Source organism: Tachyglossus aculeatus, chromosome 3 (genome assembly GCF_015852505.1).
Source record: "Tachyglossus aculeatus isolate mTacAcu1 chromosome 3, mTacAcu1.pri, whole genome shotgun sequence".
NCBI lineage: Eukaryota > Metazoa > Chordata > Mammalia > Monotremata > Tachyglossidae > Tachyglossus > Tachyglossus aculeatus.
Genome location: NC_052068.1, coordinates 7,525,223 through 7,539,745, shown reverse-complemented (window position 1 = coordinate 7,539,745; position 14,523 = coordinate 7,525,223). Strand labels below are relative to the sequence as shown.

The window sequence follows — 14,523 nt, the reverse complement described above, 5'->3', positions numbered from 1 at the left end:
AAGTTGGACACAGTGATTACTTTGTATCTGCTCCAGCACTTAGTACAGTGCCTGGAACCTAATAAGCACTTAACAAATACCATATAAAAAAGTACTTAACAAATATCAGTGGAAAAATAAGATTCCAAGTATATTTAATTACTGCTGCCTCACAGATGATGGGAATGTTATCAAGTTCCTTTTAGGAACTTTCCAGATGATAGTGCTGTTCATAAATGCTAGTTTTCATGCTAATAGTTGTCCGGTTCTAAGATGCCCTAAGTAATCTACATGGTGATAATAATAACAATAATTTTGGTACTTGTTAAGTGCTTACTATGTGCCAAGCACTGTTCTAAGTGCTGGAGCACTGTTTTTGAAAAACTTAGTGAAGGCCCATCTCCTACAAGAGGCCCTCCCAGACCCAGTTTTTCTCATCTACTTCCCAAGCACTTAGTACAGTGCGCTGCACACAGTAAGTGCTCAATAAATATGATTGAATGAATGAATGAATCTCCCCCTCCCTTCCACATCACCCTGACTCCCTTCCTTTGCTCTTCTCCCCTTCCCAGGCCCACAGCACTTTGTCAAGCACTTAGTTCAGTGCTCTGCATACAGTAAGTGCTCAATAAATGCAATTGAATGAAGATATCTGTCATTTTATTTCTTTATATTGATGTATGGAGTATAGTGCTCTGCACACAGTAAGTGCTCAATAAATATGATTGAATGAATGATGTCTGTTTACCCGTGTTGATGTCGGTCTCCCCCCCATCTAGACTGTGAGCTTCTCGTGGGCAGAGGTTGTCTCTCTTTGTTGCTGCATTGTACTTTCCCAAGCAATTAGTACAGTGCTTTGCACACAGTAAGAACTCAATAAATACGATTGAATGAATGAATGAATGAAAGTACTTAACAAATACGAGTTAAAAATAAATTCCAAGTATTACTGCTGCCTCATAGATGATGGCAATGTTATCTAGTTCCTTTTAGAAACTTTTCGGATAATAGTGCTGTTCATAAATGCTAGTTTTCATGCTAATAGTTGCCTGGTTCTAAGATGTCATAAGTAATAATAATGATGGTATTTATTAAGCGCTTACTATGTGCCAAGCACTGTTTTAAGCACTGGGGTACATACAAGGTAATCAGGTTGTCCCACCTGGGGCTCACAGTCTTAATCCCCATTTTTCAGATGAGGTAACTGAGCACAGAGAAGTTAAGTGACTTGCCCAAAGACATAGCAGGTAAGCGGAGGTGCCGGGATTAGAACCCACGATCTCTGACTCCCAAGCCTGTGCTATTTCCACTAGGCCACGCTGCTACATTAAGTACTCTAGATGGGTTCTAATCCTGGCCCTGCCACTTGTCAGCTGTGTGACTTTGGGCAAGTCACTTGACTTCTCTGGGCCTCAGTTCCCTTGTCTGTAAAATAGGAATTAATACTGTGAGCCCACCGTGGGACAACCTGATCACCTTGTATCCTCCCCAGTGCTTAGAACAATGCTTTGCGCATAGTAAGCACTTAACAAATGCCATCATTATTATTGTTATTATTACTCTAGATGGTAATAATAACAATAACAATGATGGTACTTGTTAAGCGCTTACTATGCGCCAAGCACTGTTCTAAGCCCTGGAGCACTGTTTTAAGTGCTGGAGCACTGTTCTAAATTCCTCTCGACTATTACTAAGGGGGACAGGGTCTGTGTCCAGCCCGATGGGCTTTGATCTCCCCCAGCACTTTGAACGGGTCCTGGCACAGGGTAATAATAATAATAATAATAATGGCATTTATTAAACACTTACTATGTGAAAAGCACTGTTCTAAGCACTGGGGAGGTTACAAGGTGATCAGGTTGTCCCACGGTGGGGGGCTCACAATTTTAATCCCCATTTTACTGATGAGGTAACTGTGGCAAAGAGAAGCTAAGTGATGTGCCCAAAGTTACACAGCTGACAATTGGCCTAGCCAGGATTTGAACCTATGACCTCTGACTCCAAAGCCCATGCTCTTTCCACTGAGCCATGCAGGGTAAGCGCTGGACTCCTATGAACGAGTACCACTGATGGATTGGATGATTGATGCTGATGGTAAGGGTGTAGGAGGATGGCCCATTCCCGCCATCCCTGGGGGTCCCCTGCCACTCCCCCTTGGCAAAACCCATGGCAAGACCCACCGGACAGGCTGAATCCCGACTGGTGCAGGTTGCGGATGGGCGCAAGGAAGCCCTTCCCGGGGCAGGAGGCCACCATCCGCGCCGAGGGGCCACCTGCCCCGGCTGACGCTGCCGACGCCGACGACGACTTGGCCATCCCGGTGGCGGTTCCGGGGGTGGCTCCGGCCCCGGGAGCCGAGGCCCAGGTGCCAGGGGTGGTCACCTCATGGAGCGGTGGGCCGTCGTAGAGGCCCCGGGGCACGCCTTGCATCTCTGCCAGCTGGATTTGTCCCCCCACCACGGGATGGGGGAACAGGGAGAGGCGAGGAAGAGGGAAGGATGGAAGGAAAGAGGGAGGGAGAGTGAGGAGGGAGGGAAGGTGGGGGAGGAAGAAAAGAAGTCAGTCAGTCAGTCAAGCACATTGATTGAGCACTTACTGGGGACAGAGCACTGTGCTAAGCACTTGGGAGAGGACAATACAATGATATAACAGACGCATTCCCTGCCCGCAAAAGGGAAAGAAGGAGGGAAGGAGGGAAGGTGAGAGGAGAGAAGGAGGATGACCCCGGCTCTGCTTGGCCCTTCAGTCTTCCCAAAGCCCAGAAGTAGCTTTTGCGGAATGCTCTGGGCTCACTCCCCTCAGAACAAATATACATACATATGCATATAATGCAAATGTAGGCATATACATAGGACACACATATTCACACCCACATGTTCACACACACACACGTCTAGGTCTACCCGCTGTACATATAATCTGTATGAAAACACATGCACACCTGCACATCTCCCGGTTCTAGACTGTGAGCCTATTGTTGTGCAGGGGCCGTCTCTATATGTTGCTGACTTGTACTTCCCAAGCGCTTAGTACAGTGCTCAGCACACAGTAAGCACTCAATAAATGCTACTGAATGAATAAATGAATATATACATTTCCACACATTTCTATGTCTATGCACTCACTCATGTACTTGTGCACATATCAATACACGCAGGTACACACAAACACATTCACCTAGAGAGATTCTCAACTGTGAACAAATGTATACCAATTGCCCACCACCTCCACATCAAACATAAACTCTTCACCACTGACCTGTCACCCACATCCTGCCTCTGGCCTGGAACGTCCTCCCTCCTCAAATCTGACAGATAATTGCTCTCCCCCATTTCAAAGCTTTATTGAAGGCTGTCTCCTCCAAGAAGCTTTCCCTGACTAAGCCCTCCTGTCCTCTTCTCCCACTCCCTTCTGCATCACACTGAATTTCTCCCTTCATTCATCCTCCCTCCCAAACCCATGGCCCATATGCATGTAACTGTAATTTATTCATTTATTTATGTATATTGATATCTGTCTCCCGCTCTAGACTGTGAGCTCATTGTGGGCAGGCAATGTGTCTATTTGCTGTTATAGTGTACTCTCCCGAGCACTTAGTATAGTGTCTTACACACAGTAAGTGCTCACTAAATAGGATTGAATGGATGAACGAATGAATACACACATGCCAAACAAATCAATGATTTTCTATGTAGGAGACTAATTAGAGTAGCACCTGCCCTTCAGAAAATCATATCCCGTCTTTTGGAGAGGAAATAACCAGTGCATTGTAATCTTCAGTCTCAGAAACCATGCACATAATGATTGGAGCATATGTACACCAAATTAGCAAAATAATTCACCCTGAGGAACTGAAAGTTTCTCCTTCTGCCTAGAGGATTTTTCTGAAGAGATCCTTTCTTTGGACTCTGGGTTAAAGGTTATCTCTGAGTAGCAGGGCTGACATTGAATTCCGCATGGAAAATCACAAACTTGGGGTTGACGTTCAGACTCTCTGAAGGATAGAAATCAGGGTTCAGGTCCAATCGTGCCTATCGTAACCCAGATGGCTCTTGGGACCAATTAGGGAGGCCCGAAACTCACAGCTGGCTATTGGAGACTGATGATTAGACAAGGCTGAGGTCTTGTTTTCTCTCAGCAGAGGAGCCAGGCCTACTTTATTATGACTGAAATTGGGATAAGGCACGACTCAGGGTAATTCATCTGACTGCAATAACAAAGTCAGGTTGAGTTCAGGCCCCAGAATGACCCTTTCTCAAGCCAAAGACAGGGCCTCCCTCTCAAAAAACACCTCCCCTCCTGCCTGACCGCTTAACACAACCCTGGCATGGGGGAGATAAGGAGCTCTGATGCTCTGCTATGCTTTCCTTGTTGTACATTCTAACTCTAATCTTGGGACAGTCTGAGGAACGAGAAAGAATTTTGGAAGTAACATAAGCGACAGCCAGCACTGAAGAAGATTTTGCCGCCTCAACTGAGAATGTTTCCGCCCAAAATTTTTACACTTTCTTGACTAGAGAAACAGCACAGCGTAGTGCATAGATCATGGGTCTGGGAGTTAGAAGATCATGGGTTCTAATCCTGACTTAGCCACTTGTCCTCGGTGTGACCTTGGACAAGTCACTTCACTTGTCTCTGCCTCTGTTCCCTCATCTGTAAAACAGGGATTAAGACTGTGAGTCCCACATGGGATAGGAACAGTGTCCAGCCTGATTTGCGTGTATCCATTATAGCGCTTAGAACAGTGTCTGGCACAGAGGAAGCGCTTAACAAATGTCATTATCATGATTATTTTGCTGAGGGAATGGGGTGGTGGGGAGGGGGTCACCCCAGTCCGCTGGGTGACCTCAGACATGTTTCTCAAGGGGCTTCACTCCTTCCCTCAGAGAATGGCAGCCCAGAGTGGGCCGGGGACTGCATCCTAGCTGATGACTTTGGTCTTGTCTTATGCCGTCAAGTCGTCTCTGACCCATAGTGACGCCACGGACACATCTCTCCCAGAACGACCTGCTCTCCGCCTGCAATCATTCTGGTAGTGGATCTACATGTTTTCTGGGTAAAAATCCAGAATTGGTTTACCATTGCCTCCTTCCGCACAGTCAACTTGAGTCTCCACTCTCGATTATCTCCCGTGAGCCCACGACAATTATCAAGTCTCCCTGTGGACAGGGAGCTTTTATTCATCCCCGCCCTTCCAGCCCCACAGCACTTATGTCCATATCTTTCATTTATTTATTTCTATTAATGTATGTCTCCTCCTCTGGTCTGTAAACTCGTTGTAGGAGGAGAATGTTTCTGTTATATTTTTATATTGTACTCTTCCAAGCACTTAGTATAGTGCTCAGCACAGAGTAAGCGCTCAATAAATCCGATTGACTGACTGATTATCAGCTCTGTGGTACTGTCCTCTCCTAAGCACTTAGTACAGTGTTTTGTGTCCTTATTGAAGAAATGGCCTTGATTGAATGACTGTCAAACACTATTCTAAGAGCAGGATCAGATACAAGATAATCAATCAAGGGATAGGGACTGTGTCTGACCTGTTCAATAAATCAATAAATTAATGGTATTTATTGAACATGTACTGTGTAGAGAGGGCTGTACTAAACGCTTGGGAGAGTCCAATCAAACAGAGTTGGCATACAGGTTCCCTTCCCACATGGAGCTCAGATTCAGGCCAGATTTAGTCCCTGTCCCCCATGGGACTCAGTCAGTCAGTCAGTTGTATCTATTGAGCACTTGGTTTGTGCAGAGCACTGTACTAAGCACTTGGGAGAGTACAATATAACAAGATAACGGACACATTCTCTGCTCACAACAAGCTTACAGTCTAGAGGGAACACAGACTAAGCAGGAGGGAGACCAAGTCTCCCGAATCCCCATTTTCTAGATTGGAGAAGCAGCGTGGCTCAGTGGAAAGAGCACGGGCTCTGGAGTCAAAGGGTAGGCGTTCAAATCCCTGCTCCACCAATTGTCAGCTGTGTGACTTTGGGCAAATTACTTAACTTCTCTGTACCTCAGTTACCTATCTGTAAAATGGGGATTAAGACTGTGAGCCTCCCATGGGACAACCTGATCACCTTGTAACCTCCCCAGCGCTTAGAACAGTGCTTTGCACATAGTAAGGGCTTAATAAATGTGATCATTATTACTACTATTATGAGGCTACTGAGGCCCAGTGAAGTAAAGTGACTTGCCCAGGATAACCAGCAGGCAAACTGCCGAGCCAGGATTTGAAACTGGGTCCCCTAGCTCCCAGGCCTGTGCTCTTTCTGCTAGGCCACACTGCTTCTCTGATTTTTCTTGTATCAGGCCTAGCGTTTAGCACATAGTGAGTGCTTAAACCATTCCTTTATTGTTTAATGCTGAAGAGTCCCTGCAGAAATTTCTGAGCCTTCCAATGTCCCTGTGTTTCCACTGATGAACCCACAAGTGTGTACACACACACACACACACACATACACACACACACCCCACCCCACCTCCCCCAGTGCCCCCCTTCATTTCCCAGGGTGTCCAATCCAACAGATGAAACAGGTCTAGAAGCCCATGTCACGGGCTTGAATCCCCTCATGGAGGACCTGGGATGCTTACCCTGTTCCTTGCCTTTATCCTTTTGTAAACAAAGTCCGGGAACGTTTTCCTGGGGATGAAGCGTCCGGAGCCGGGGGTGACGGAGAGATTCCCGTCCTCCAGAACCACTTTTCCCTGACTTATGACGGCGGTGGGGGCCCCCCGACACTCCAGCCCCTCGAAAATATTGTACTCCACGTTCTGGAAAAGAAGGGGCAAGACAACTATTCACCTCAGTGTTCGACTCATCAATTCTTCCCCATCTCAGAGCCTGATGCATCACCAGAACCTCCTCCTATGCATTAAATACACTTAGAACAGTGCTTGGCACATAGTAAGCACCTAAGAAATACCATAATTATTATTGTTTCTACTAAGACACACTGACTAATTAATTAATCAATCAATAGTACTTATTGAGAGTTTAATGTGTGCAAAGTACTGTACTGAGCACTTGGGAGAGGACAATCCAATAACAGACAATTTCCCTGCCCACGATGAGCTCACAGTCTAGAGGGGAAGATAGACATTATTCTACATAAATAACTACATAATGGATTTATACATGTGTGCCGTGGGGCTGAGAGGGAGGAGGAATGAAGGGAGCAAGTCAGAGTGACGCAGAAGAGAGTGGAAGACAAGGAGAGGAGGGCTTAGTCAGGGAAGGCTTCTTGGAGGAGATGGGCCTTCAATAAGACTTTGAAGTGGGGGAGAGCAATTATCTGTCTGATATGAGGAGGGAGGACATTCCAGGCCAGAGGCAGGATGTGGGTAAGAGGTTGGCTGTGAGATAGACTACATAAAGGTACAGTGAGAAGGTTATCGTTGTGTTGGCATTAGGTTAGCACTAATCCTAACTGTCACTTGACAGTGAGCATTTTCAGGGCAGGGATCACGTCAACTTCCTCTATTGCACTCTCCCAGGCGTCAAAACCCGGCACGCACACTTTACTCCTCTAATGCCAACCTTCTCACTGTGCCTCCATTTCGCCTAACTCACCCTTGTTCACATCCTGCCTCTGGCCTGGAATGCCCTCCCTCCTCATATCCGACAGACGATTATTCTCCCCCACCTTTTAAAGCCTTACTAAAGGCCCATCCCCTCCAAGAGACCTTCCCTAAGCCCCAGTTTTCCTCATCTCCCACTCATTCATTCAATCGTATTTATTGAGCGCTTACTGTGTGCAGAGTACTGTACTAAGCACTTGGGAAGTACAATTAGGCAACAGATAGAGACAATCCCTACCCAACAATGGGCTCACAGTCTAGAAGAGGGAGACAGACAACAAAACAAAACATGTAGACACTCCCTTCTGTGTCACCTTGACTTGCTCCCTTTGTTCTCCCTGCATCCCAGCCCCACAGCACTTATATTCACATCTGTCATTTCATTTATTTTTATTGATAGCCATCTCCCCCCATAGACTTTGAACTCATTGAGGGCAGGGAATGTGTCTGCTAACTCTATTGTAGTGTACTCTCCCAAGTGCTTAGTACAGTGCTTTGCAAACAGTAAGCGCTCAATAAATAGAGTTGAATGAATGAATAAAAACAATAATTATGGTGTTTGCTAAGCACTTACTATGTGCCAAACACTGTTCTAATTGCTGAGATAAATAGAAGGTTAGATGCAAGGTAATCAGATTAGACATAATCCCTGTCCCATGTGGAGCTCACGGTCTTAATCCCCATTTTACAGATGAGGGAACTGAGGCCCAGAGAAGTTAAATGACTTGCAGACGAGCGGTGGAGCTCGGATTAGGACCCACAGCTCTCTGACTCCAAAGACTGTGCTCTTGCCACTAGGCCATGCTAATTTTTGCTCTTTTGTTTTCTCCCAAGCACTTAGTACAGGGTTCTGCAATCAGGAAGCACTCAAATATCAATGATTGATCTGTCTACAATCCCCTTTCATTGTCCCTCACGCCAATCAATTAGTGGTATTTACTGAGTACTTACCGTGTGCAGAGCGCCTGGGAGAGTCCAATACCATAGAGATGGTAGACATGGTCCCTGCCCACAAGCACCTTAGGGACTAGAGGGCTGCAGTGATTCAATCCATTCCTCCAGGCTCTCTCCAGGGAAGCTTGTGATGGACAGGAAACGTGTCTGCAAACTCTGTTCTATTGCCCTCTCCCAAGCTGGAGAAGCAGCGTGGCTTAGTGGCAAAAGTCCGGCCTTGGGAGTCAAAGGTCATGGGTTCTAATCCCAGCTCCACCAGTCGTCTGCTGGATGACTTTGGGCAAGTCACTTCACTTCTCTGTGCCTCAGTTACCTCATTTGTAAAATGGGGATGAAGACTGTGAGCCCCATGTGGGACAACCTGATTTCCTTGTATCTCCCCCAGTGCTTAGAATAGCGCTTGGCACATAATAAGCCCTTAATAAATGCCATCATCATCATCATCATCATCAAGCATTAGGGCAGTGCTCTGCACATAGTAAGTGCTCAGTAAATACCACTGATTGATCTTCAAAGCCCTCCTAAAACCCCATCCGTTCCTGTCATGTCAGTCCATCAACTGCCCTTAAAACTTCTAGAGAGGCAGCATAGCCTAGAGGGTACAGCACAGGCTTGGGAATCAGAAGGACCTGGGTTCTAATCCCTGCCCAGCCATTTGTCTGCTGTGTGATCTTGGGCAAGCCACTTCACTTCTCTGGGCCTCAGTTACCTCATCTGGAAACTAGGGATTGAGACTTTTAGCCCCATGGGGCACATGGATTGTGTCCAGCCTGATTACCTAGGAGCAGCGTGGCTCAATGGAAAGAGCCCGGGCTTGGGAGCCAAAGGTCATGGGTTCTAATCCCACTTCCTCCACTTGTCAGCTGTGTGACTTTGGGCAAGTCACTTCACTTCTCTGGTCCCCAGTTCCCTCATCTGGAAAATGGGGATTAAGACTGTGAGCCCCTCGTGGGACAACCTGATCACCTAGTATCCCCCCAGTGCTTAGAACAGTGCTTTGCACATAGTAAGTGCTTAACAAATGCCATCATTATCATTATTATTATCTTACTCTAGCACTTAATACAGTGCCTGGCACATAGTAAGCACTTAACAAATACCAGTTATTTTCATCCACACTCGTCTTATCTTGTCTTCAGCTGTCGAGTCGTCTCTGACCGATAGCTACTCCAGAATGCCCCACTCTCCTTCTACAATCGTTTTGGTACTGGATCCCTAGAGTTTCCTTGGTAAAAATCTGGAAGTGGCTTACCACTGCCACTTTCCATGCAGTCAACTCAAGTCTCCATCCTCGACTCTCTCCTGGGCCACCACTGCCCAGCACAGGTGGATTTTGACCTGTAGCAGATTGCCTGCCACTCGCTAGCCACTGCCCAAGCTAGGAATGGAATGGGAATGCCTCTGCTTGACTCTTCTTCCCAGAGCCGAGAGTGGTAAAATACTGGAAACTCTTCAGGTGCCATCCTGAGAAAGGCCTTCAACACTCACTACTGCTTTATTCTCTACCCTTGCTGTTATTATTTATTATTTATTATAATTAGTCCTTTGTTCTTTTGTTTTAGTTGTTATTCCTCTGTCCTTCCTCCCCTACTATTTGTTAATCATTTGTGTCTGTCTCCCTGTAGATGGTAGGCTCCTTGATGACCGGCAAGAGCAGTTTCCTTGATTTTTGTTGTCCTTTCCCCATGCTTCCCCAGAGAAGCAGTGTGGCTTAGTGGAAAGAGCAAAGGCTTGGGAGTCAGAGATCATGGGTCTAATCCTGCCTCTGCCGCTTGTCAGCTGTGTGACTTTGGGCAAGTCACTTCACTTCTCTGTGTCTCAGTTACCTTATCTGTAAAATGGGGATGAAGCCTGTGAGCCCCACTTGGGACAACCTGATTACCTTGTATCTACCCCAGCGCTTAGAACAGTGTGTAGCACATAATAAACACTTAACAATGCCATCATTATTATCATTATTATGTCTTAGCAACAGCTTGTTGTATCCAGACAATTGCATGCGGTAAGAAGAACATCCCTAAATTTCTTCAACGTCCATTACAAGGAGCTGACTGTGCTGGGCACGCGGAAGTGTTATAAATAAAAGTTGGAGCTAAGGTCCCTGCCCTTAGGAGACTTTCAGACTAATGGGGAAGATTCAGACAGGATAGATGCAACTGGAACAAAAGGGAAAACATACTAACCACTCTGCAATTTAGGAGGGTTTTAAAAGTGGTCAGGGGTGTAGATTGGTGGGATTTGAAGTTTGAGGGTGGGATCCCCAAAATAAAATTAAAGTGCAATTAACACACATCTCTCTCTCTCTCTCTCTCTCTCTGGCTAGAGGAGTCCAATCACGAAGAACAAAGCACCCGATGGAAACTTGAAAAGTGTTCTTACCAGACTGTGGCTTTTGGCAGTGATGATTTTTGTGACTTTTGGGTTCCATATAACCAGATCGGCATCGGACCCCACTGCTATCCGGCCCTTCCTCGGGTAGAAATTGAAGATCTTGGCTGCATTCGTACTGGTCACGGCAACAAAGTCATTCTCGTCCATTTTCCCTGAGGCCTGGGAATCCAGGATAGAAAGATGGAAACAAAAAAGTCAATGGTCCTTTCTACTGAAAATGAGGAATTTAGATTTCCTGATTCCTGGGGTGATTAGATGTCATTCATTCATTCATTCAACAGCACCTGCTCAAATAATCCCCCAACCAATAATGAATTATAAGAGGGTCCCCTGTTATCTCTACTTGCTCCAAATTATTTACACTCCCCACTAGCTCATGTCCCACACAGTTGTCTCAACTATAACATGGAGAAGCAGCGTGGCCAAGAGGCTAGAGCTTGGGCCTGGGAATCAGAAGGAGCTGGGTTCTAATTCTGGCTCTGCCACCTGTCTGCTGTGTAACTTTAAGCAAGTTACTTCTCTTCACTGGGCCTTGGTTACCTTATCTCAAAAAAATGGGGATTAATACTTTAAGCTCTATGTGGGTCACAGAATGGGTCCAACTTGATTAGCTTGTACTTACCCCAGTGCTTAGTACTGTGTCTGGCACATAGTAAACACCTAATGAATACCATAAGAACATGGGTTTCCATGAAGGGGTTGGCTAAAATATGATGCAAAAATTAGGGAAGGTTCTTCCTTCAAAATTGGTCAAAGCCAACCTGGTTCTCTCCCTCCGATTACCGCCCCCCACCTATCCCCTCCTGCCATTTCCTTGGTCAGGGGGTGGCCAGACAATCACTCTGGGCCTCAGTTCCCTCACCTGTAAAATGGGGGTTAAGACTGTGAGCCCCATGTGGGCCAGGAACTGCATCCTCTCCCATTAGCTTGTATCTACCCCAGTGCTTAGAAGAGTGCCAGGCACATAATAAGTGCTTAACAAATCCCACAATCACTATTATTGTTCTTTAATTCATTCATTCAATCATATTTATTGGGCACTTATTACTGTGTGCAGAGCACTGTACTAAGCGCTTGGGAAGTACAAGTTGGCAACATATAAAGACAGTCCCTACCCAACAATGGGCTCACAGTCTAGAAGGGGGTGACAGACAACAAAACAAAACAAAACATATTCACAAAATAAAATAAATAGAATAGTAAATATGTACAAGTAAAATAGAGTAATAAATCTGTACAAACATATATACAGGTGCTGTGGGGAGGGGAAGGAAGTAGGGCGGGGGGATGGTGGGGAGAGGAAGGAGGGGGCTCAGTCTGGGACGGCCTCCTGGAGGAGGTGAGCTCTCCGTAGGGCTTTGAAGGGAGGAAGAGAGCTAGCTTGGAGGATGTGCGGAGGGAGGGCATTCCAGGCCAGGGGGAGGATGTGGGCCGGGGTTCAAGGCGGGACAGGCGAGAACGAGGTACAGTGAGGAGGCTAGCGACAGAGGAGAGGAGGGGGCGGGCTGGACTGGAGAAGGAAAGAAGGGAGGTGAGGTAGGAGGGGGCGAGGTGATGGAGAGCCTTGAAGCCGAAAGTGAGGAGTTTTTGCCTGAAGCATAGGTTGACTGGTAGCCACTGGAGATTTTTGAGGAGGGGAGTAACATGCCCAGAGTGTTTCTGCACAAAGATGATTCGGGCAGCAGCGTGAAGTATAGACTGAAGTGGGGAGAGACAGGGGGATGGGAGATCATGTGAGGGGTGAACGAGAGAGCAGAGTCGAGGATGACACCAAGGTTGCGGGCTTGTGAGATGGGAAGGATGGTAGTGCCGTCAACAGTGATGGGAAAGTCAGGGAGAGGGCAGGGTTTGGGAGGGAAGATAAGGAGTTCAGTCTGGGACATACTGAGTTCTTAATTATTACCCCATGCTTGTTAGATGCCCCCACCCCTACATACCACACATTTATCCCATATTATCGACATCCTCTCTTCGATCCCATTTGTCCCCTCTGGGATCAGGGTGAAGTTGTCCTTCCCGACGGCTTTCTGGGCTGTGGTGAATGTGCAATGGGCACTTCCAGACACTTGGAGATCACCGCTGGTGGAAATGGAAATGGCCGTCAGCTCGCTGTGGGCAGGGACTGTGTCTCTTTATTGATACATGGTACTTGCCCGAGTGCTTAGCATGGTGTCCTGCACATCACCCAATGAATATGATTGACTGACATGTCAGTGTCAGGGGATAACTGGGGAGGGAGCTGGGGAAATATTGTTGATGTCCATTCTGCTTCCCATTCCGTTCTCCCCATCCCTGAGGATGGATGCAGTTTGGGCTGAGGTGGTTTCTAAAATCCGGCTTTCAGGACTTCCTCTCTCCTCTCTCGCAGTCCAGAGACCAACAAGCCCACTGACAGTGTAGACTCTGAACAGACCTGCTTTATTCCATATCTGTTCAGAATGGAACATAACTCTACGTCCAAGCCCAGGTGGACCCGTCTGGAATCTCCCCGCTGTGTGGCCTCGAGGAAGTTCCTTCAGCCCTCTGGGCCTCAGTTGCCTCTTCTGTAAAATCAGGATAATACTGCTTGCCTCTCCCTATCAGGGATGTTCAGTCATTCATTCATTCAATCATATTTACTAAGCACTTACTGTGTGCAGAGCACTGTCATAAACGCTTGGAAAGTACAATTCAGCAAATCCCTACCCAACAACGAGCTCACAGTCTAGAAGTGAGAGGAGCCTTATGAAAGCATTTGGGGAAAAGAAAATTGAATTTCATGTGCAAGGAGTGATGAGGAAATCATGTTGATGGCCCCACCATCCTTCCTGTCTCACAAGCCTGAAACCTTGGCTTTATCCCTGACTCTTCTCTCTCATTCAACCCACATAGTCAAGCCATCACTAAATGTGGTCAGTCCCACCTTCACAGCATCACTAAAATCTGCCTCTTCCTCTCCATCCAAACTGCTACCACATTAATCCAAATACTTCTCCTTGATTATTGCAACAGCCTCCTCGCTGACCTCCCTGCCTCCTGTCTCTCCCCACTCTAGTCCATACTCCACTCTGTTACCCGGATCATTTTCCTTCAGAAACGTTCAGACCACGTTTCCTCACTCCTCAAGAACCTCCAGTAGTTGACCATCCACCTCCACATCAAAAAGAAACTCCTCACCATTGGCTTTAAAGCAGTCAATCCCCTTGCCCCCTCCTACCTCAGCTCACTACTCTCCTACTACAACCCAATGCGCACACTTTGTTCCCCTAAAGCCAACCTTCTCACTGTACGTCAATCTTGTCTATCTCACCTCCAACTTCTCAACCCACATCCTGACCCTGGCCTGGAATGCTCTCCCTCCCCATATCCGACAGGTAATTGCTCTCCCCCACTTCAAAGCCTAATTGAAGGCATATCTCTGACTAAACCCTCCTCTCCTCTTCTCCCACTCCCTTCTGCATCACCCAGACTTTGTTCTCTTCATTCAACCTCCCTCTCAGCCTCACATATGTATATATCTGTAATTTCTTTAGTTATTCATTTACTTATTTATGTTTATGAATGTCTGTCTCCCCCACTAGATCTTGAGCTCGTTATGGGCAGGGAATGTGTCTGTTGTTGTCTTGCACTCTCCCAAAC

The 14,523-nt window shown here is 46.7% G+C and overlaps 1 protein-coding gene across 1 annotated transcript in view; it reads right to left on the bottom strand.

Annotated features, from left to right (window-relative positions):
- The window catches only part of DPYSL4 (dihydropyrimidinase like 4), a 52,561-nt gene that overhangs the window by 2,710 nt on the left and 35,328 nt on the right, over positions 1–14,523 (bottom strand). The window contains exons 10-13 of the mRNA XM_038744075.1: positions 12,843–12,984; positions 10,894–11,064; positions 6,574–6,753; positions 2,160–2,418 (exon numbers count right to left, since the gene is read on the bottom strand). Coding sequence (XP_038600003.1) covers positions 2,160–2,418; positions 6,574–6,753; positions 10,894–11,064; positions 12,843–12,984 — 752 coding nt within the window. The remainder of the gene's footprint in view (positions 1–2,159; positions 2,419–6,573; positions 6,754–10,893; positions 11,065–12,842; positions 12,985–14,523) is intronic.